Source organism: Hoplias malabaricus, chromosome 2, assembly GCF_029633855.1.
Source record: "Hoplias malabaricus isolate fHopMal1 chromosome 2, fHopMal1.hap1, whole genome shotgun sequence".
Lineage (NCBI taxonomy): Eukaryota > Metazoa > Chordata > Actinopteri > Characiformes > Erythrinidae > Hoplias > Hoplias malabaricus.
The window spans coordinates 28,199,319-28,222,899 of record NC_089801.1 but is presented as its reverse complement, the minus strand read 5'-3'; the positions used below and the strand labels follow the sequence as shown (position 1 = coordinate 28,222,899).

Sequence of the window (23,581 nt, the reverse complement as noted above, 5' to 3'; positions counted from 1 at the left end):
TGCTCTAAGGTGACTATGTTGTAGTGACGTTTGTGCAGTAGGCGTGTTTGTGTGAGTGGGAGTGCTGTTATCGCTGCTGCTGTTGTGTAGAATTAGCTTACGGAAGGCGGACGGAGTGAGAAAAAGAAGAAAACCTCTGGAGCTGCGAGGAGGCGGACACTATCAGCGACTCTTTCAGTCCCCGCGGTCCCTCTCTGCCCGCGTCTCTCGGTTCTCCTTTAAACACCCCCACCCCTTCCCCCCTCTGCTCCTTCTCCTTCGCTGTCCCCTTCTCTGTCTCAGTGATGTCGGGCGCCGGGGACGTCGGTGTGCTTCGCCCTGAAGAGAGCGCGAGGATGCCGGCCTGGAAACGAGAGCTGCTGGAGCGGCGGAAGGCGAAGAGCAGCGAAGCGTCGTCGAGGAGTGGAGAGGCCCCGGGCACGGAGACCAAGCACCGCGACTCGTCCCCGGCCACGTCTCCAGTCAAAACAAAAGAGCCGTGGTCGTCTTCGCCGTCGCTTTCGCACTCTAACGGCGACGACAGCAGCGCGTCCGAGAGCCTCGTCCTGCGGGAGAGCCTGGGTCCACTGCAAGAGAACCCATTCATCAAGCTGGAGAAGGAGCGCAAGAAGCGGCGTGAGCGAGAGACCGCGGCCCGTCCGATACAGCACGTCCTGGAGCTATACGGCAGCGTCCCGGGCATCCGGACCATACGGGCTGACAACATCATCATTATCGAGTCCGACCCAGACTACTTCCCGGAGGGTGGCGGATTGAAGCACGGGTCTATGCAGAACGGCACGGTGAGTGGATACAGCTCCCTGAATGACCTGCTGGACCGGAGAGGGAGTCCAGTCACTGAGATCCGGGCCCGGGAAGTGGTGGTTTATGATACAGCGCTTAGTCGCAGCGAGGAAAACCTGAGTACGCTGGGACGTCCTGCCGGAGACCTGGTGGAGATGACCGAGGGACAGGGCAGGGTGAGCCGCATGCTGCAGAAGTTTGACAGGAACTATGGCAAGCTGCATGGGAAGTCCCGAAGTTCTGAGAACCTCCTGGACTTAGACTCTGGGCCATCCCGGCTCAGTTCCCGGCATAAAGCTCGGCCGGACTTGGTGCCAAAGTACACAGAGATTCCACAGCTCAGTTCCCAAAACCAGGGGGTGGTGGCACCAGTCTTCCAGAACAGTCAGTCTTCCAAAACAAAGCCGCAGGGCGAGCCTGCCAGTAGCTCCACAGCCTTGGGATCCCCTCAGTTAATGTCTTCCTTCCGGCACAGCTTTGAGGAGAGTGGGGGCCGCGGTGTGATCATCAACCCCAGAGAGGAGGTAGAGAGGTCCCAAGCCAAGCCTGTAAGGGAGAGGGACTGGGATGGCACAGATGGGGCCTCCAAAGCCAAGGTGCCATGCTCTCCAGAGAGCCACCATGCCTGTGCCGAGTCATCGATGAGTCCTGCTACAGCCTCAGAGCCACCCACATCGCCCAGCTTTGAGATCCACCCATCCCCTCACCCAGATTTGTCTTCTCTGCCCTCTGGTGACCTGCAGGCTCGAGCCCTTGCCAATCTTCGTCTACAGTCTCGCAACACCTTCACCGTTGTCCCCAAACGCAGAGGGGCTGCTTCAATGCCCACGCACACCAGTCCCATCCCATCTCTGACACCCTCCAGTCCTGTGTCTTCTATGACGCCCTCCAGTCCTGTCTCTCCTTTGGCTCCCTCCAGTCCTGTTTCTCCTCTGGCTCCCTCCAGTCCCGTCTCTTCTCTGGCTCCCTCCAGCCCTGTGTCGCCTTTGCCACCCTCCAGCCCCGTCCGATCTATGGTACCCTCAATCCCTGTCTCATCTCCGGTGGCTGCACTGCCAAGCCCTGCTTCCCCCTCACACTTGCCTGGCCACTTGTCGACAGAAAAGCTAGAAGAGACCCCACAGCAACTATCACCCGCCAAAACCCTGCCCCACGATCCCAAACCTCTCTCACCTAGTTCTCCCACAAAGCCTCCACAGGACCTCCCAGCTTCAGACAGACTGCCCATCACTAACATTGATGATGTGGAGGTGGAGCCCTCGCCGCCATTCCCTAGCCCCGTAGTGCAGAGGAGGAAGGGTAACACGTTTACGGTCGTCCCGAAGCGCAGGTCTGAGCCCCAGCCTGTCCCCACCGAAGTCCAGGAACCTGCCTTTTCGCCCCAGGGTTCCCCTTCAACACCACAGGCGCCCTATGCCCAGCTGGGCACCCTGCTGAAAAAACGCTATCCAGCAGCGGAGGAAATTGAGGTCATTGGGGGTTATCTCTCCCTGGGCCGCTCCTGCCTGTCCAAAACTGGTTCTTTGGGAAAGAAGGTAAAATACAGTATACCGTTTTTACACACTTTAATTTATTCACTTAATTATAATGTCCTAAATAAAGTGCAGAGAAATTACATATACATTCAAATACATTTATACCCCATAGAGGATGTGTTAATATGTAATAACAAAATATATAAATTAACCAGGTGTTTTAAAACTTTACATGCAACATTAAAGGTTTGATTACATTTAACAGAGCAATGTTTTTGTACGATTAAGTGATTTAGGTATTTTCAGGTACATTCTCACTGCACTGTATAAATTGTTTGTAAAATTTAAATTTTTCCGTTCAAATCTGTGCCTGTCTTAAAAGCATAAGTGAAATACTTTTTTTCCATTTGGTGAGAAGATAAGATAATGCAGTGTGTGTGTGTGTTGGTTTCACTTCACATTATACATCCGGACAAAATGACTAAATTCTAACAGACACATCCCAAATGACGGTGCTCTGAATCTACTGCGGTCTGTTTACTTTACTAGACACAAGTGTAATTCTATGGGCAACTGCCACATCCTGGCATGTTTTACTGGGTTAGTTTGTAAGTGAGGCTTATTAACTTTGCAATCTCATCAAACTGTTACTCAAGCCCTGGGATTTGGCTTTGACAGACTCTTGATCTGTCTCTCATGCACACCCACCTCTCACACTCTGAGTCAAAACATGCATTTGAAGCAGATTTACATCGGCATCCTAAAGCAGTTCCTGTAAATAATGACCAGAGACAGAAGGCCCGTGGAAACCCATGAGTTTCGTTTGTCTTATTAAGCATTTTGAAGGATTCCAGGCCATTACACTTTTCATTGCTCAGCAAGTGCTCCCTTGAAGTTATGGCTGATCAGAAACTCTCGCTCTTTAGGGTCAGGTGATGAGTCATGTGGTGTGAAGTGTTGCACTTGCACCTACAAGAAGACTAAAGGGCTGTGCTTTCATAGGCAAGCCTTACACAAATCAGAGTGTCTTTTAATTTAACTCCTGCTCTGTAGTTAAAGGGTTCATAACATCAGTGAAGGTGAGGCATGATGATGTGGAGTGATAAATGTTGACTGCAAGTCATATCTATATAACTTTGTATAAAATATACTAAACTGCTGGAGCAGTGCCCTTTACTATGTCTTCAGTACATTTATATTGGAAACATTAATGTACTGTCTTCCAATACACTCTTATTTGGACTGACACCATACACCAACTGCTCCTGTACCTTTGGAAAGTGAATGTGGAGTACTTTTGATAATCATTTAAGGTGTGACACAAAGGAACCTCTTGTGCCTGAGGGTACTATTACACTTAATTAAGGTTAATTATGACCGTACATATTTATTTTTGGTGTTGAATAAAGCACAGTCACTGTATACAGCAGGACAGACACTTAAAGGCAACTTTTAATTCTGGAAAACTACTCCCACATTTAAAAATGTGGAACGATAAATTTGAGAAAAAGGGCATGGTGGTGCAGCAGGTTAGTGTCGCAGTCACACAGCTCCTGGGACCTGGAGGTTATGGGCTCAAGTCCTGCTCCGGGTGACTGTGAGGAGTTTGGTGTGTTCTCCCTGTGTCTGCGTGGGTTTCCTCCTTTAAGTGCTCTGGTTTTATCCCACGGTCCAAAAACACATGTTCGCAGGTGAAATGGTGACTTTAAAAGTATCCATAGATGTGAGTGTGTATTGCTCTGTGAAGGACTGGCGCCCCCTTCAGGGTGTGTTTCCTGCTTTTTTGATTCCGGGTAGGACCCACAGCAACCTAAACTGGATGAGCGGTTACACACAATGAATGAATGAATGAATGTTATTCGTATATGGCTTAAGCTTTACTTGTCTAAGTGTTATTCAGTGTTTGAATTACCACAGAAACTTATTTTTATTTGTGCTGTTCACTTTTGTAGCACTTTCAGTATGTGTTTACTTTCATACGTCTCCTGAATCTGACGTCAGTTCCACATTAAGTAATCTGAAACACCAAAAAAAATAAGTCAATTTTTAAAGCAGGAATCGATGAAGATTCTCATCACTTTTCATGTTTTTCAACTTTCTGACGATGAAGGAACATCCTCTGAATTTTATGAAAAGTGCTTTTTGATTAAAATCATGTACATCTTCTGTAACTATAGAAAATTAGTTCATGTGTGTGTTATAGAGATTTATCTAGTAGTCAAAGACTCTGCTGGGTTGTGTGTATGTGACTGATGTCTCTAGTTATTTGTACTTGGCTCTATTAAATGCTTTTCTTCACATATTTTTTGGCAAAGGTATGCCGGTATTTATTAGCTTTTTGATAATCAATGACGGCACACTTTAATGATGGCACATCTCTCTTAGCTTTAAATTACGACCCCTTTTCCCTAGTCACCTATGTTGTCTAAAGCATCTAGCCTAGAACAGGAACAGCACATCTCTTTCCGAAGGCTGACAACTGTAGCACCTGTTCCACTGCCTCGTTGTGTACTTTTTTGTGCTTGCACTCAACTGGGATTTGTGCATTGTATGCTATGCCTTTTTGTTTTTGTTCTCTTTGTTTCTGCCACTGTACTGTTGCTGCCAAGATCACTTTCTGGTTAGAAACTCAGGCTAGAACCAGCCATTTGTGGCAGTATCACGAGCATGCAATTTGTGAGGAATCTGGGCTGTGGGACTGCGTAGGCCGAACGTGGTCTAAAGTCTGGCCTTGCTCGGACAGTTTCTTTTAAACTCTGACTGTACATAGGGTTGATTTTTCCACACAAGCGAGAGTAGTTTTATGGCCTGATTACTTCATATGCTATTTGCTTTCTGGGCTACTCAGGCTATTCAGAATGATCTCGTTTGGACTTTGCAGTTCCTGCTTATGTTTTATGGTACGTAAAAATGCTCAACTGTTCCATGAAATATATTAGTCATTGGTAGAAATGTTGGAAAGGTCTTACTCAGTTTGGCACAAAGACACCAACAGGAGGAATATGTTGAATTAATATATAGACAAGAATGGCCACATTAGGGGAAAAAAAAGCTGGCTTTGAACTACTTCTGGCCTGTCCTTTCACTTGAAGGCCCTTGTGGCCTGGCCTGAGATGGTCATGAGGTTGGAATGAGGTTGTGGAAGTGGGTAGGTGAAAATGCAACACAGCTTATTTTTCAAATGTAGTTAGCCTCACTTGGTTCTAGGGCCTGCACGACTTCACTGTGACGGTTAATAATGGGTTTGCTCTGCTCTTTGATGTTCGCTTGAGCTATAATGTTCTTCTCTCTGAAAGGCTTAACAGTCAAATAAAATAGGTCATTGGTACCGTTTGCAAATGTAACCATATTACAGTATATCATATCGTCTATAACTCATAGGACTGAATTGTCTTTTCTCATGATGAAATTAATGCTTTGAGTATTAACTGACTCTGATAACAATGTATTTTAGTTTCCATCCAATATGTGATTCAGTTCTGTCTCTAATGCTAAAATGTGTTATTGATTGGTGCCATCTCTTATGTGCAGTATATATTTGTCCGTAGAGAAAGGAAAACTCTACTTTAAAAATATGATGTTTAAAAAATGTATGTATTTAAAGTACGCTCTTTTTGTTCTAATTAAGACTTACTTTAAATTTACTGCAATTGAAACACATTCACATTCTTATTTTCCAGAAGCACATGCATGAATCATTTTATAAATAAATAACATGCTTCCGTTTTAGAGAGATGTTTCTACAGATCTGTGCAAGTGTGTGTGTGTGTTTTGCCAGGCTTCCTCTGGCAAGATCTATGACATTTTCTTCCTCCTCAGCTTCTGTCATTTGTAATTGATACAGCTGAACCCTCAGTAATTAGTCTTCTGGGTATTAGGCTTATGACTGTGAACCATTATCAGTCTTCTGGGCATTACTTGTATGATTTAGCAGAGTAATGAAGATCAGAATTTATGAATGAACTGTAGCGTTAATGAAACTGTGTTCATTGGTGTGTTTGGTCTGTACATTGTCTTAATGAATGAGTATGAATGTGTCACCCATTCATGGATTTTTGGTTTTATCTGTATTAATGTGTAAGAGAATAATAACGGAATGTACTATATATCAACGGTCAGGCTTCAGTTTTTTTTTAAAGAAAAGTTAAAATACTAAAAAATGTTTTAACATCTAAATGTCATGTTTAAAAGACAGCATAGCAAGAGTCTCGTTGAACCAAATTAGAATGCATTTCTGGCAACAGTTTTTTCAATTATTTTTTGAGGAAATACACCTCAGAGAAGGGTGTGCCCCCTTAAAATGTCACTCCCTCTTCCCCTAATCTGTGCTTTTCTTAACAACTGTAGTACAAACTACAATGCAAGCAAATTTAGTTAGTTCAATAGTTCACTATATATATATCTCCCAGTGGCCATATATAGGCATTTTCTAAGAGAAGGAATTAAACCTTATTGGTCCATTCATCATGAAATGAAGGACAGCTAGTGAAGTAAATATCCACTGTGTGTGTGTGTGTGTATAATACAGTGCTGTCTAGAAGTCACCTAAGGCACCTAAGATAATTATATATATTTAAACTAATGCCTTCTCAGTAAGTGTGTTGCTTGTATTTAATCAAAATAAGTACAAAATGTTTTATTCAGATTCTCCTTTCTTGCATGAATTTGCTAAATCAACAGCACACATTGTTTAAAATCATTATTTATTAACCAGTAGAACTAGCTATTGGATGATAACCTCAAATAATACTGACTTCCACGAGGAGAGATTTGGGAAAAATTAAACCAACACATTCACACAGAGAATATCGCACTCACTGGAGTAATGTTATTTGGTTTTATTCTAATGTTGGGTGTTATTTATTGTTTGTTTGTTTTTGTTAGTAAATAAACACTGCTCAGATAAATAGCTTTTTAAATCTCATAAACTCAGGTGCTTAAAACTTTTCCAAAGTATATGTACACAACAATTGGGTTTTATGGGGTTTTTTTCTCTTTAAACTTTCCAATGTAAATTTGAAGTTGTTCACAAACTATATGATGTTCAAACAAAATAACTGTATTTGTGGTAGAGATGTGTAGGTGGCTTGTTTAAGTCATATTTGGCAAGACAAAGCAAAAAACAAAATGTGTTAGTTTGTGTCCCACTCTTTCTTACTCTTCACGCTTTTGTAATGAGCAAACAATGACACATAGAAAACCATAAAAGCATATCTGTCTCAAAAATCACCCACACAGTGATCCCACAGGTATAGAGTTAGGCAGAGATTCATAATAAAGCTTTGAATTACATAGAGTCAACAGTGAAACAACTATTATTGCCCGTCTTTGTGTGCTTCTGTGCTTATTGTAATGACAGGGACAAGGGAGTGCCATGTATTAGCATCTCAGTGGAGATTTCATTTCGTGTCCACATGCTTTGTGCAGATTGTTTAAAGCTTCATGGAGGCGTGAGTAATCCCTTGCTTGTGTTCGTGAGTGTTTGTTTGTTGAGGTAGGGGGGAGGTTGTCAGCAAAACACATGGCTGTGTGTACACTTTCAGTCCAACACTGTTCTTAGTGTTTGCGTATGTGGCTCAAAGAGTGAAGCTTTCTGACACTGTCAATTAAAGCAAGACTAAGTAGATTTTTTACTGTTAACAGCTTAAAAAATATTTTGATGCTTCACTGATCTGTAATACGGAGAACAGAGCCTCTGCCATGGCTATTCCAGGCTCAGCACTGCAGAAATTGCACTATGTATCTGTTGCAGGAGTGTAGGAAATAAACCCCGCTCCCTCCCATACTCCTTTACCAAATCTTACCTAGTGATCCTTTAACATACTTCCCCCTAATCAACATGCTGTCGGAAAGTTTTGTCAAAAATTGATGCTAAGGAATATAGTTGGATTTTTTTCTTTTTTAGACATTAACTATAACAATAACAATAACATATATATAACTATAACAATATATAACTATACAAAACCTAGCAAAATACTTTTACTGTTCTGTTAGATTTTCTGTCCGTTTTGAAATTTATTTATTTACTCAAATGATAGAAATATGTAATATTTGTGATAAACTTAATTATTCAAATATTTAAAATATTATTATTATAATATTATACATTACGACTTTGTGGGAATTAATCTTTTAAGACAGCTCATTACTGTGATTATATAAATACGAAATATACATGTCTACATCAGCTCCACCCATTCACATTGAAGTTATAAGGAGTGTTTCAGCCTGTGCCTGTGTTTAAAAGCGGCACAGTACAGGACAGCCTGCCAGAACAATTGGGACCAGAACGTGTGTAGGACAACACACCTACTGACACACGGGAAAGTGTCCTGGATGCTCCTGAGGACTCCTTCCTCACTGTGTTCAGTCACAGGTGTGAAAGTCCACCATGTTTAATAATTCACCAGCAAGAAGGCTTTCTCCCTTTGACTTCATAATGCTCTATGTTACTGAGAATGCATCCCCCACTTACCTCTCTTTCCTCAGTTTTACCTTACTTCCTCCTTTATGTGTCTCTCTCTCTCTCTCTCTCTCTCTCTCTCTCTCTCTTTCTGTCTACCCCTCTCTTGACCTTCGCTCTGTCCTCCAGTTTGGCGCACAGCCAAACGCTCTTACAGGCATGGCATACTTACAGTCATTGCCACTTTTTTCATCTCAGTGGTGTGTGTGGAGGGGAAGGGGGTGTTGTGGAGCGTGGTGGGGGGCGGTGCGTGCGCATGTGTACACACTCTTGTGCGCATGTGTGTGTTCTGTGTTCACTTTGTTGTGTAAATAAATGGCATGGCACTGTGACACCGCTGTTGAACTGCAGGTAATTAAATGAGCTTATGAGCTGTTATGTGTCTCGTGTTGTGTAATGACTTTTAGGTATTTTGTTATTGTTTGTGTGTGTGTGTGTGTGTGTGTGTGTGTATGCACGCTTCACGAGTCTGTGTCTCTGTGGCTGTCACATGGCCACCACGATGGCTGCCACAAAGGAGTCAATGTAATTAGAATTCAGACTGCAAAGCGCCACTGTCATTGTCATGTTTAATTCAGTGTGTGTGTGTGTGTGTGTGTGTGTGTGAGAGAGTGGTGGAGCAAGACAGGGGGAGAAAGTGTTTCTGAAAGTGAATATGATAAGATGTATTACGTTGATCATTTATAACACTAGAATACAGTCATTGATATCATGGTCAAAGAAGGACATGGTTTTTGTTGGGGCTTATCATCTGTTTATCCTGTTCATTGGCCAGTGGTCATTCTCTGTCACATAAATCGCACAAGCCTATAAACTGTCAGGAAAAACTGTTCATTACTTTTAAAGCAGTGTGCTTGAAACAAACAAAGACAGGGCCAAAAAAACATTATAAACATTCAGTGCAAAAATATTTAATGTGAATTATTTTCCACACTTTTCAAGATTTTCTAATTACATTGAAAAGTAAATAAAAAACAAACTTGAGTAGCCCTGCTGTGTTTAGTCCACTTGTATCAGTGCAACACATACTGACACAACACCACCATGTCAGTGTCACTGCAGCGCTGAGAACGATCCACCACTCAAATCATACCTGCACTGTGGGGGTCCTGACCTTTGAAGAATAGGGTAAAAGGGGGCTAATATTTATGCGGAGCAACAGATGGACTTCAGTTTATAATTGTACGACATTGATCAGCGTGTATAATATATGTAAGTGAAAGCAAGTGGTGATGTTTAACAATGTGTAAACAGACCAGACAGTTAAGACATCAGTGATACACACGTGTCTGAGAGCCGTGTTTATTTATGTTGCTTTCTGCTGGGAACAGCTCAGCCGTTTGGGAACATATGGTAATTTGTTTGTAGTTGTGCATTTGTAAAACAAGATGCAAATTGTATTCAAATATCTCTGGCTCATAAGCTCTAGACATGAAAAGCTGCTGACAGAAACACACTGTACTGACCATGTGTTGTGCTGTGCGTGTGCACGAACATGCAAGTCTTGTTTGTTTGTCTTTCAGAATGAGGCATGTTAAAGACATGCACTGCCCCACTCCCTCTCTCTCCCCTCTCACTTGCTCAGTTTCAATGATCCGATGAGATAAGGCTGAAGTGCTCTCCTCATTTTTTTCATTCTTACTTTCGCTCTCTCTCTCTCTCTCTCTCTCTCTCTCTCTCTCTCTCTCTCTCTCTCTCTTTCAGTGGTGCTATGAGATACAGATTAAAGTTCTCTACAGCTTCCTATCTTTCTTCCTCTCTCTCTCTCTCTCTCTCTCTCTCTCTCTCTCTTTCAGTGGTGCTATGAGATACAGATTAAAGTTCTCTACAGCTTCCTATCTTTCTTCCTCTCTCTCTCTCTCTCTCTCTCTCTCTCTCTCTCTCTCTCTCTCTCTCTTTCAGTGGTGCTATGAGATACAGATTAAAGTTCTCTACAGCTTCCTATCTTTCTTCCTCTCTCTCTCTCTCTCTCTCTCTCTCTCTCTCTCTCTCTCTTTCTTTCTTTCAGTAGTGCTATGAGATACAGATTAAAGTTCTCTACAGCTTCCTATGTTTCCTTTCTCTCTCTCTCTCTCTCTCTCTCTCTCTTGCGCTCTAACTCTCTGCTCCTGTGGTTCTGTGAGATAAGGCTAAAACTCTCTCTCTCTCTCTCTCTCAGTTCCTCCCCCACTCTCCATTGCTCTCCCCTTCATATATCCATGGCGCCTGTCGCTGAGCAACAGAGGACACAGCCATTCTATCCAGTCATTAGAAATCCTGAATAAGGGAGCAGTTGGTCGGTTCTCTCTCTCTCTCTCTCTCTCTCTCTCTCTCCTATAGTCCAGCCATGGCTTATAAAAAAAAAAAAATTAATATTTAATATTAAATATATATAATAAATATAGCTTAGAAAATATAAAAAGATGATGTAGAGTCAACCTCATTCAGCTCACTAACTGATAATATTGAGATCCCTACAGACCCCCCCCCCCAGCCTCCACACACACACACACACACACACACACACATTCCATTTTTATTATTGAATGAAACATCTGGGGTGGCACGGTGGCGCAGCAGGTAGTGTCACAGTCACACAGCTCCAGGGACTTGGAGGTTGTGGGTTAGAGCCCCACTCCGGGTAACTGTTTGAGAGTTATATCAAATTATTTAAAGACACTGAGGAAATGAAACTGACAGCTCTGCAAGATCTGGTTAAGCACAATTTTTTTAACCACTGTGGAAAATGAAACACAACTCTGTGGTTCTGAAAGGATGTGCAGTGGTCAAGAAGCTGTGGCTAAGAACATGAAGAATCGACTGACCTCTGCAGAGCTCATACAGCACATGATGTTACTTCTTTTCTGACGCAGAAATTTGAAGTTAAATAAATGTCTCTGACTTTTGCACAGTGCGGTTTATACAAGAGCAATGTTCAAAACTAAATTTACCTCCAATTTACATAAAGCCTTTGCATTCCATGCTTTATAATGGAGTTGCTGTGTGTGTCATTAGTTGTTATTTAACTGTATGCTTGTGGGGATTCTAATATTAAACCAACCGTGACAGCAGATTAGTTCTGTAATCGGGCATCTGGCCAGTCCAGCTCACACCTCAATGAGAAGCAAACCCACTGCAAAACACACACTCACACACTCTAGACTGACCTCGAATCTTCTATGTTCATTTGCCAGCTTCCGCATCACTGTGTACTGCCAAGAGGAGGCCATAATTCAGGGAGGCACCCCTTTTTTCTTTGTGTGTGTGTGTGTGTGTGTGTGTGTGTGTGTGTGTGTGTGTGTGTGTGTGTGTGTGTGTGTGTGTGTGTGTGTGGGTTTGTGCAAAGGCGTCATTTCAGCCTAGTGCAAATCAGGCCAGAGCCCATAAATGGGCCAAATAATGGATAACGCCTGACATAACCATCTCCCTCTCTCTCACATTCTCTCTTCTGTCTTTGCCACATGCTCGCACTCTGACTCTTTTGCACCTGATTATAGTCACTGTTGCACATGCAATACCATCTTTATATAACAGGTATAACTAGTCTGCTGGAATAAGGAGGTACATGATTAGTGAATTAAGTTAATGAGAAAATTAATGAATATGAATTGTTAATAGGACCAGTTTGAAAGAGTTAATTTTCCTTTTCAGATCTGGTGAACTTCAATGTTAATCATATTCTACACTATTTAAAGTGTGGGAATTCAACTCAATGTTGCATGTACATTATAGTACATTATATTCAGCTTCAGGGCTCAAAACCTGGTGCTTAATTCACATTAAATAGTTGTATTTGACCTCTCTCTGATGAACAAATCTGGGCTTGGGAATGCCAGGAGAACACTGCTTACCTGAGTATATAAAACCTATGGAAAAGTTTGGAGATGGAAGAGTAATGACCTGGAGGCCTGTATTTCAGAGTTCGAACAGATCCCTTTAGTTGCTGTGCAAGGTATAGTTAGTAGTACAGCAAACATTACAGCAAACAGTACAAGGCATTTTAGACAAGTATAAGCTTCCAAACTTGTGGCAACTGTTTGGGAAAGGTCATTTTCTGTTCCAGAGTGAGCCGTGTCCTATCTTACACAGCGTCATCCATAAAGATTGTTAGACAAGTTTGGGGTGGAAGAGCTCCAGTGGCCTGAACCGGGCCCTGACCTCAATTCGGCTAAACACCTTTGGGATAAATTGGAGCCATTTTAGTCCTGTGTCCACATTCTTTAGGATGTTTAATGACATTCTAAATATACAGTATATGGTGTGTTCAGACTATAGCTGAATACAATCTGTCTCAAAGGATCTCAATTTCCTCCTCATGACCTTCCTGTTCACTTCTAGAAGGCATGAAAGCCAGGAAAACAATACTGTATTGCTTAAATGTCTTTCTTTTTTGACGATTCAGCACAGTGTTCTAGTACACTTTTAGAAATACTGTCACTGTAGTGGTATCCTCAAGGGTACATATTTGGTACTTTTAGTTGGGCTAGTTGTTGTACATATTCTATATAATATCTATATTCATTGTAGATATTTAAGGCATGTTGTTTTCATATGGCCCAGTTACACACAGCTGTACAGTTATAAAGGCCAGAGGACCATTTCTTATTTTGTGTTTCACTGCTTGAAAAAACCTGGTAAAACTTGGCTGTTAAATGCATGTTTCCGAATTGCCACATCCATTTCCTTTTGCATACATATGCACGTGTTAAAGGATTAAAGTGAAGCTTAGCCAAACCTCCACACCTGGGATGGGCAGGGCAATAACAAAAGGTATTATTGGTAAAACATGTTATTCCTGTGTATAGGTAACTATGAGGAATCTCCACTGTGATGTGACTCATAGCTTTGATATTGTGTGTGGGTGTGTGTGTGTATATGTGTATATATGTGTGTGTTTGTGTGTGTGTGTTTGGGGCGGTGTAGGTGAGGCCTGCAGAGCACATAGGGAGGTGTATGCATATTTGTAGGGAGAGTCTTGGGCACAAACTGTCATCTGACCAAGAGGAATCAGCTGTACTAGAATACTCCCTTTCATGGTCACATGTGGGTGTAAAGGATGGAAACAAGCCCTTCCTGATAAAAGGGAAGTGTGTGTGTGTGTGTGTGTGTGTGTGTGTGTGTGTGTGTGTGTGTGTGTGTGTGTGTGTGTGTGTGTGTGTGTGTGTGTATATGCACCTAAGCTTATTAAAATCTGTCTAAAATGACATATGTGTAAGGATTCATTTTTGTGCAGTCTTTGATATTTTACAGTTACATGACTTCCATGCTTTAGGTTTCAGGTTTGACTGGTGGTACAGACCTACGCATTATTCTGCCAAAAAAATTTGTCATGGGGAATGTGACTATAATGAAACTTTAACACCTTACTACACACCTACAGGTAGATACAGTACAGAAAGAAATGCCGTATTGCTAGTACACAAACAGGTTTTTCATCATTGCAAATGTAATTCTTTAGAGCAAAGTGCTGAATAAATATATGTAAGTATGTAAGTTTATATAAGTGTGTGAACGTCTGTTAAGAGAGGATTGAAGTGAATATACAGCACTGTGCATAAGTCTCATAAGACAAATTTATTCCTGCTATTTAAAATAATTTATCTTCTCAATTAGTGTGGTGCATATATTAAATTATGTGTAATTACAATAAATACATATACAAAAAAATCCATATAATTTTGCCATATTTAGGTTTTGTAAGTAGTAAATGGGCTATGAGCTACTGTGTAGAACAAAGTTTGATTCCACATGTTCTCCTTGCTCATATGGATTTTTTAAATTAACAGCACACGTGATTTAACATAAAGAAGTATTTATTAACGGGCGGCACAATGGTGCAGCAGGTTAGTGTCACAGTCACACAGCTCCAGGGACCTGAAGGTTGTGGGTTCGAGTCCCGCTCTGGGTGACTCTCTGTGAGGAGTTGGTTTGTTCTCCCTGTGTCCGCGTGGGTTTCCTCCGGGTGCTCCGGTTTCCTCCCACAGTCCAAAAACAAACACACGTTGGTAGGTGTATTGGCGACTCAAAAGTGTCCGTAGGTGTGAGTGAATGTGTGTGTGTGTGTGTGTTGCCCTGTGAAGGACTGGCGCCCCCTCCAGGGTGTATTCCCGCCTTGCACCCAATGATTCCAGGTAGGCTCTGGACCCACCGTGACCCTGAATTGGATAAGCGGTTACAGATAATGGATGGATGGATGGAAGTATTTATTAACCTCTGTAAAACTAAATTGCCACGAGGAGAGATTTGGAAAGTGTTAAACTAACACAGTCACTCACAAAATATCACTACTTACTGTAACAATGTTATTTGTGTTTGTTTATTTATTTATTTTTGAGCAAATAAACTATTATTGCTCAGATAAATAGCTGTTATAAGTATAATTTTTTCATAGGTGCTTAAAATGTATGCACAGTTCTGTATATCAAGCACAAGTACCTAAGGTTATATATCCAAGTGGTATGATGTGGGAACTAGGAATGCGCATTGAATATGCAATTTTGTTTTGCATGAAGCGCAACAAGGAACAGAGTACATTCACACATCTTTTTAAAAGTTAAGTTGTATATAATTCCCCCTGTCTGTTCGCCTCTTGAGAACTTCATTCTCAAATGTATCAAGTTTATAGCTGTATTATGTAGCTTCTATACATTGCTGTGTGTGTGTTTATATGCATAAGGGCCTTGTGATGAAGATTAGGGATCACTGAGGGAAGGAAGTATAAGTGAGATGATCATGTAATTTCCCTTCATGGGAGTAAAGAGTTTGATGGGGAATATTGAGAAAGAAACATAAGTCCCTGTGTTTGTGTAACTGCTGATAAAGCTTGGAAAATCCAAACATTGTTAATGATAGAATGATGTGATAATGCCAGCGTGTAAGCTTTACTCTTAATCGAAACTGATAATGATAATGCTTAATATGTATCACGGGTCATCCCAAGTGGTAATTACAGCAATGAGGAAATGTAGGCAACTGTTAATATTTAAATTTTGCGAATCTAATTCCCCTGCTGTTATGTTGCTCTATGCTCTGTGGCTCCATGGGTGTACACTAGGCCTATGTATGGTTTATGAAGGGTCTGCCAAAGGTCTGCTGGCAGATGATTTTTCAGGTGAAGGATTATGGAGTCATAACTGCTAGAATGGTATGGGGTCAAAGGTGTGCAGCATGGTAAACATATAATAGTACTCGAAGACACATTAATGATACGTAAATATTGCCATGTTTAAGAAGTGTTAACAGGAAAAAAAAATGCTAAACACAAACTAATTAATTCACTCAATTCCTTTACACATTTGCAACACAAGAACCACTTTAAGTTTTCTGAATGACTTTATAGTGTATGAGACTTGCAGGTGTGAGATACTTTCTTGGCTGATTGCCCAAATTAAAGAATCAGTGGTAAAAACTGAAATATTATTTGACGTCAAGAGGCTATTGCTGTCCAATGCAAGCCAAACCTAGTTTAAAATTTGCTGCAGGGCTTTATGCCTTCAGATGTCATTTCAGTGGCCAATTACATAACATGCCATATTTTTGGGACATGTGGTGGGCCAAACCGAAGCCTGTTTAGTCTCCAAGACTGCATTGGTTTTAGCCAGACTGGTTTGGCCTAGAGGCAATTTTGAATCCTGTCCATATTCCCCAACAAGTTCAACACATGGGCATAGAACAACATTCAAAAAGGGCCCAGTTTCCAGAATATTCTTAGCAGTTATTAAAGTTTCTATTCAGTATTTTCTGTACCTGTTTTTCTGATTACATTTGAGGTACAGAAGTTTATAAAGCACAAACATTACTGGGTGAGAGATAGTAATGATGTACTAGTTGTGTCTTGCATTGAAATTTTTTGTCCCTCACACCACAAAAGTTTCATATTGCAAAATTTCTCAGATAACCAGTTCTTCATTCAGAGGGTCAAGCATGAACCACAGGAAGAGACCTAAATACATTTTTTGAGAGTGGTTTGATGTTAAATACTCCACTGTAAACTCTCAGAGGGAAAAGGTCTCTAAACTGTCAGGTACCTGTCATATTACTGGGGTGGTAGCCCCAATGTGCATCTTTAAAACCCATAGTTGTGCAAATTTGTTGCAAGTGTATATAATATAAAATAAATATAATTCTATTACAGATCTTCTCTAACTGCTTGTTCTTTTGTAAAGGGTATACTGCACGTGGCTGCTGTTATTATCACATATTGTACTTTATGTATGCTACAAGCATGCTGTTATATTTCAGGCTAGATTTGTTACAGAACTAGACTGGATTCTTTCTTTCTTCCTCTGATATTTGAACTACTGTATTCTGGTGGTTTCTGTTTAATCCAGATACTGGGTATTGGATCAGTGTGATCTGTATTACTATGAAATTCTACTTTACTAAACTCAGCAACATGATTCTTCTTTGCAGTTGAAGATCTCCTTCAACGAGTCCAGCCTGCAGAGCACATTTGAATACCCTTCAGAGAGCAGCGCATGGGACAGCGGTGAAGAAGAAGAAGGAGGAGGAAAAGTGGGAGAGGCAGGAGGAGAGGAAGATGGAGGGATCAGCTTGGAGAGGATCCGCATCCCACGGCCCACCTACACCTCCAGCCCCACAACTCCAACCCCCAACAGCACTGGTGAGACCAGGGCAGATATATAAATATAATAATGTATATATAAAACGAGAGAGGAAATGAATAAAATGGGAGGAAGGGAGAGACGGAGATAAGATGGCGGGAAGGAGTACAAGAAGAATAATGGATGAGCAGGGAAGGAAATGTACACACTCTGGGCTAATGATATGAGCAGCTTGAAAGGAATTCATTTTAAAGGGACAAATTAATTGCAGTGTTAAGAGCCATCTGTACATGGATTAAGAGCCATTTTGGCTTCAGTTGAAGTTGACTTTTCCAATGTCCACCAACAAATGCATCATTTTTGAGGTTCCACGTGTGCTATGGATTAAAATTGGATATATAGTAAAAACTGATTATATAGTAAAAATCCCATATAAACTTTTTAGAAAAAATACAGCTCTACTCAGTAATTCAGAATACCAAAATATAATATAAATGTGAAAATTTAAATTTAAATTGAATTTTTATAAGTATTATATAAATTATTTTACTGGTATTTTTTAATAGAACCGTAAGAAATTGAACCTGACAATCTTTTGACATAAAATGTATAGTTATGAAGGGGAAAGTTTAATATTTTTATTTTTTAGCAAAATATGCAGGTCTTTGAAGGTCCTTTAAAAATTTGTAGATAACTTGTTTAACTATTATAAATTTAATATTACACTTACCTTTCTAGAAACCCAAGAATGCTTTACAATCAACACACAACATTCAATCCACACACACACACACTGGCGACACACACAAATAATAATTAATACTAACCTGTAGGAGAGTTGGTAGTGCAAGCTGTGAAAAGAGATATTTATTCATTCAAACAGTTGTCTGGCTCTACAAATATAGAGGATATAGGAAGGTAAATTATATACATTGTGTAATATCTGTTTTTGGTTAAACCACAAGCAGGTTGTTTATATCACACTTTTTTCTACCTGTGTTTTAGGCTAGTCACTATGTCGCAGGACTTCAATTTGTTTAATACTGTAATAGATAGACAGTTTAGTTTGATGGATGATTCCCTCACAAGGAAGAAGAAATCCATGAGAGCATGTTAGCAATGAAAAATGAAACCTATTTGTACCACTGTAATGTGAACATAGACATTCCTCAAGCTGGAGAAAATGAAATTCTGAGGTGATGTTGCCGAGTGCTGACACCTGCTGGTCAACTCTCTCAAAGAGAAATAGTCTAAACGCAAACTCTGGCTCACTAAGTGGTATTTGAAAATGAGTCCGTTTTTTATTTTATGTGGGTATAAAGTGTGACTTACATTAGATGAAGAACCAAATTGTGTTTTAGTGCCTGAATGAACCAGTTTATGCTTCGTAGAGTGGGTCTCCCAGAGGGGGCAGCCATGATTAAAAAATATAGTTTTTTTCTTTTTCCCACTAGGCAACCATGTAATTGCTTCTTTAATATATGGGAAGCTTTGCAGAACAATGTTCTTTAAATAACATTCAGTGGAGGTCATTTGGCTCACGGCCTTTGGGGAGATCTGAATTAAATGTGTTTGTAAATGTCAGGAGGCTTGTAATGTTGGTCCTTCACTGTGATTTCTGCACAGTGCTGTAAATGAAAGCCAAGAAGCAGTGTAATCTCATGTAGTACAAGAGAATCAGCCCATTCTGTAGAAACCAAGGGATGCTTGTGGAAAAGGTCACTTGTGATAAAAAGGAGAGTGCTGGAGTAAACAGGCCTCTAGTGGTCAAATCGCAGACGCTGCAGCAAATTTGGAGATCATGTCGTCACAGAAAAATGTCAAAAACAGTTTTTTTAAATATATATTTTACAATTTTGCTTATTTCAGTGCTTCAAAAAAGAATATAATGTCAGTTTTATTGCAGCCAAAAGGAAAAACAGAGGGTTTAAAAGGTAAAAACTATGTTCCATATAATGAAAAACTAATTTTCTTTCTTTTGTATATGAAATACTTTATAGCACTATGTAACATTATATGTCTATAATTATTATTATTATTATTATTATTATTGTATTTGTTTGTTTGTTTTGGATGTCCTGAAAGCCACAGCATTTACATATCTACCTGTTTAGCCCACAGCAGCTTAACCCCACCCCTTCATCCTAAAAGTATGCAGTATATATTATTCATTATACATTCTACAAGTTTTTAAGCTCTGACTTCTTTGAAAAAAGAGCACAATTCAAGGCACCCTATTACATTACATTACATTAATTGCATTTTGACAGATGCCCTTATCCAGAGTGACTTACAAGGTTACTGGTATTACAGATAGGCCAACACAGTGTTAGGAGTCTTGCCCAAGGACTCTTATTGGTGTAGCACAGACTGGTTGCCCAGACGTGAAATGAAACCAAGGTCTCTCACATAGGAGCCAATGGTGGTTCAAGCTGTACCACACCAACCACCACCAAAGATATGCCAGATTTTCTCATGAAACTGAATTCTTTTTATTTATTTATTTATTAATTAATTGTACATGTGTAAAATAGGTAGATGTAAATTGGAAGGAGGAACAGAATTCTTGCAACATGTTGTATATGGCCTTTTAACCGTGAAACATATTATTCAGTAAGGATAATGCATTAGCGATATCTTAAATCATTCACATATATCCTTATAGAATTATACAGATTTCTACAGTTATGAAACAAATTAACAAAATTCTGGAATATATACAGGGGAAAATTCAGGGGAATTTTATATACAATTAATTAATCATTGATTTTTCAACTTTAATGCACAATGCTGTCCTAAACTTAGCATGTCAGTCTGTTATTTTATTAATGTTATATGACTCTATACATTTTCTGTGTTTTCAGATCTGTCTAACTACACTCCAAAGCACTCTGTGGAATTCACTGCATGGCAAGAACATAAACTTGATGACGGTGCACACCTTGGAGATGCCAGTTCCCAGCGGACCAACTTGTCAGAGGAAGTCATGGTAAGTCCTGCAGGTCTAAGTGATTCCTTTAATGTAGATATGTGCAGTATTTCATCCACTGGCGACCATAAAAATGTCATCATTCTTATTGGTCTAATACTTAAGAATTATATTTACAGCACATTACTGGCATTGCCATTTTTGCTCATGCTGGCACTGGTGCAAATGTAATGAACAGTCATTGGTCAGTTCCTCTCTTTTTAAAGTTTGATTTATAGTAGAGTCATTAGGTTAACAAAAATGTATGACTTGACTGAATAATTGTACACAGGAGGATAAGGGACGTGAACCAGGTCAAAATATCAATTTCAATTTCATGTTGACTTGGAGGAGGGGGGGGGGGGGGGGGTGTTAGCCACAGCTAATAACTAGATCAATGTTGGTGCCTTCCATATATTTTAAAGGGTTTTAAAATGACTGCTCTCTCTTCTTCCCTAGCTGACACCAGCAGACAGTTCCTCCCTCTCAGACTTCAGCAGTGAACCAGCCCTCTACTTTTGAAATCTGCAGTAAATCAGGATGCACATGGGACCAACCAGCAGCCTGGACGTCCTACACACACACACATGGACATACACACAGAAAGGAACCAGTAGCATTCACCCAAAATGGGTGGACTTCTCAAATCTAGTCTTTCCATTCCATCTTTGCTGTCAGTGGAAAAACCCAGAGCAGCTAAGGTAGACTCTCATCCTGTACAGTCCATCTGTCTCTCACTCTTCTGCTCTTCTGTTTACATGTGCTTTAATCTCTGACTGTAGAGGGGCCATCAGTCTGGATTATTAGACGCGTTTCAAAGGCTTGAATGTAGCCATGCTGGGTTCTTCTCTCTGTCTGTGTCTCTCCCATTCTTCTTATGTCTGTGTAACTCTGCTCACCTCATGAAAGTGACCAAATTCCTCAAAAGCAGAGGAGGACGCTCGGACTTGCTGAATGTAAATAAAAGGGATTAAAGAAGGATGCGGAGTGGACAGTGTAAACCCGACCGGGGACAGCAGGCTTTGAAGACATAACTAGTGAAAGGGTGCCACAATTCTTGTCCTATGTGATGTTTTTTCTTTTTGTATGTGCATGTGTAACAACATGGCTCCCGAACAGTATAATTGCACCATTATTAATTTTGTATGTTTCATGTGTCCTCAGTCTTTGTTCCAGTGTGGCCAATGTGGTGGACATGCATTTGAAGCTTGTATCCCATGATGTTCTTCATCTGTTTTGATTATTTCCAACAGGAAACCTGTCCACGCATTTTTTCGGATTCAGCCACACCAGCATTAGAGTAGCTCCTTTTTATAAGATATCACTGATCAAGAGAACAGCATCACAGACCCTCTCAAAGGGACACTTATTGCGGACGAAACATGCTATACTTTCCTAATACTTATACTAATAAGTATTTATATCTATGCTAAAGGAGTCATAGATACATTTTATGTCCAAAAGTATAGAGACATCCTTTCTAATCTGTTAACACGGTTACACACGGAACTGACACACATTAGAATCGTGATGCCCAAAAGCAAGTGTTGGCTGTAAGGGTATAAAGCCTCCCAGGGTTCGGCTGTGAAGGAACTGCTTTCTTTGGAGTGATAGATCTCCATCCAGTACCTTATGGATAACTGCTGTTTGTGATCTAGACCTAATCATGCAATGTCAGTCCCTGACCTCATTAATGCCCATGTGGCTAAAAGCCATTAAGTAATTTCACAGACAGGTGCAGAAAAAGAAGACACACTCCAAAACAAAACACTGGATATGCAACTGTTCACAAACTTTTGGATGTGTATTGCTGGTTTCTTGTACTTGCATTAAGGCTAGACTTAAATGACTATTATTTGAGTCTAGGCTAAGGTTTGGGAAACAAGAACATGATGTATTAGGGTAATATTTTCTTATAGGTGATACCACATGAACATAAAATAGCAGTTGTGTTAAAGAGTCCAAATAGCAGGCCAGTTAAAGTGGTGTCTTTTTTTAAATATCATTATCATTGTTTTAAATCGGACCAAACTGTCAACAGGCCTCTTGTTTCTCTTGCTCCGTTTATGATGGCTCCTTCTGGACTTTAAATGCTTTCACATTCCAATGAGCACGTTCCCTTTTTTTGTTATGAAGGAGACATTCATTAATGAGACAATGTGTACAATGCCAACTGAATGCTGTGTGCGTGTTATTCACGTCTGTTCATTCCAGTAACAGACACTGCATATTTGATCATTGATGTCTAGATGCGCTTTTTGGCCAGTATTGATGTATAGTTTCCACGTTCTGGGAAGATGTTTTTCATAATTTATTACATAAATACATTTTTATTACTGCTTTTTTTTTCATATTTTCTTCAAGGGAATCTTGTGAGATGTTCTGTAAGTCAATTCGAGCAAGGTGCTTCTGTATTTCTCACTGGATTTACTTTTGTTCATTTGCACTGTTTTTATTTAGTTTTGCTTTAATTTGCACCTCATGTGTAGTCAGTGCTTGAAAGATAGAGGCTCCGGACAAGGACAAGTTCCTGTAGTGCTCTCATGGATGGACTGATGCCTTTTTGGGGAGTTACTGCCCCAGCTGGATTTTGATTGACCACAGAAACGTTGATGGTACAACAGAACTAAATTCATCAAGATGCATAAAGCCCATACTGAACTGTGTACACCCAAGAGGCAAACGTGTGTCATTTTCTTTCAGAACAGAAATGTAGTACGAGTTAATCATTGAGAGATTTCTGAGATCTTCCATGTCTTGCATGGTTGTTGGAAGTCCCTTTTTAATTTTTTCCCCACCCCTTGTTCTGCATGTAAATCCTCTCCTATCCCCATCTCAAAAAGTATTAGCTCCTGAACTGTTTAATCACCACTTTCACTGGAAATATTATAAAGTAAGGGTTCTGACCTGTTGCACACAACTGTAGGTTCATTACCTCTTAACACAGCTCTCTGAAATCTGCTTCATTCCTTCCAAGTCCACGTGAGAAACATACTGGTGCTTAGGCCACAAATAATGTGTTACTTGTTTTATGACAAGGTTAGGAAACTGTGCCTTTGTGTATCGCAAGATGAAAGGAGTTTGAATGCAGTTCTTCTTCAAAAGTGCTTCATGAAAAAGTCCATCCACTGTCTACAAGGCCCCATACTGTTTGTTTCCATGGACGAAACATCTAGCTATACTTGTACTGTATGTTATTACCGTTATTTTCCTGTCTTTTCTGTCGCTGGTGTCAAAAGAAATATTGTGTACAATTTGTATGTCATTGATTCAGAGATAAAACTGTTCAAAAACATGCAAATGTTCAATAAACGGAAGTGGGTAATGGGATTTTGTTGTTGTTTTG

The 23,581-nt window shown here is 40.4% G+C and overlaps 1 protein-coding gene across 1 annotated transcript; it reads left to right on the top strand.

Moving 5' to 3' along the window:
* The first annotated feature begins 210 nt into the window (after window positions 1-210).
* tprn (taperin) lies at window positions 211-23,557 on the top strand. Its single transcript, XM_066659833.1, has 4 exons — window positions 211-2,318; window positions 17,116-17,326; window positions 20,132-20,256; window positions 20,695-23,557. Exons 1-4 carry the CDS (start codon window positions 285-287, stop codon window positions 20,755-20,757), a joined length of 2,433 nt encoding a protein of 810 aa, XP_066515930.1. The 5' UTR covers window positions 211-284; the 3' UTR covers window positions 20,758-23,557.
* The last annotated feature ends 24 nt before the right edge of the window (window positions 23,558-23,581 follow it).

What these genes read in the sequence shown, in the direction of transcription:
- tprn (XM_066659833.1), top strand. Translation starts at nt 285, where the DNA reads ATGTCGGGCGCCGGGGACGTCGGTGTGCTTCGCCCTGAAGAGAGCGCG. An exon ending in CTGGTTCTTTGGGAAAGAAG is followed by an intron (nt 2,319 to 17,115) that starts GTAAAATACAGT and finishes TCTTCTTTGCAG; the next exon opens with TTGAAGATCTCCTTCAACGA. An exon ending in ACTTGTCAGAGGAAGTCATG is followed by an intron (nt 20,257 to 20,694) that starts GTAAGTCCTGCA and finishes CTTCTTCCCTAG; the next exon opens with CTGACACCAGCAGACAGTTC.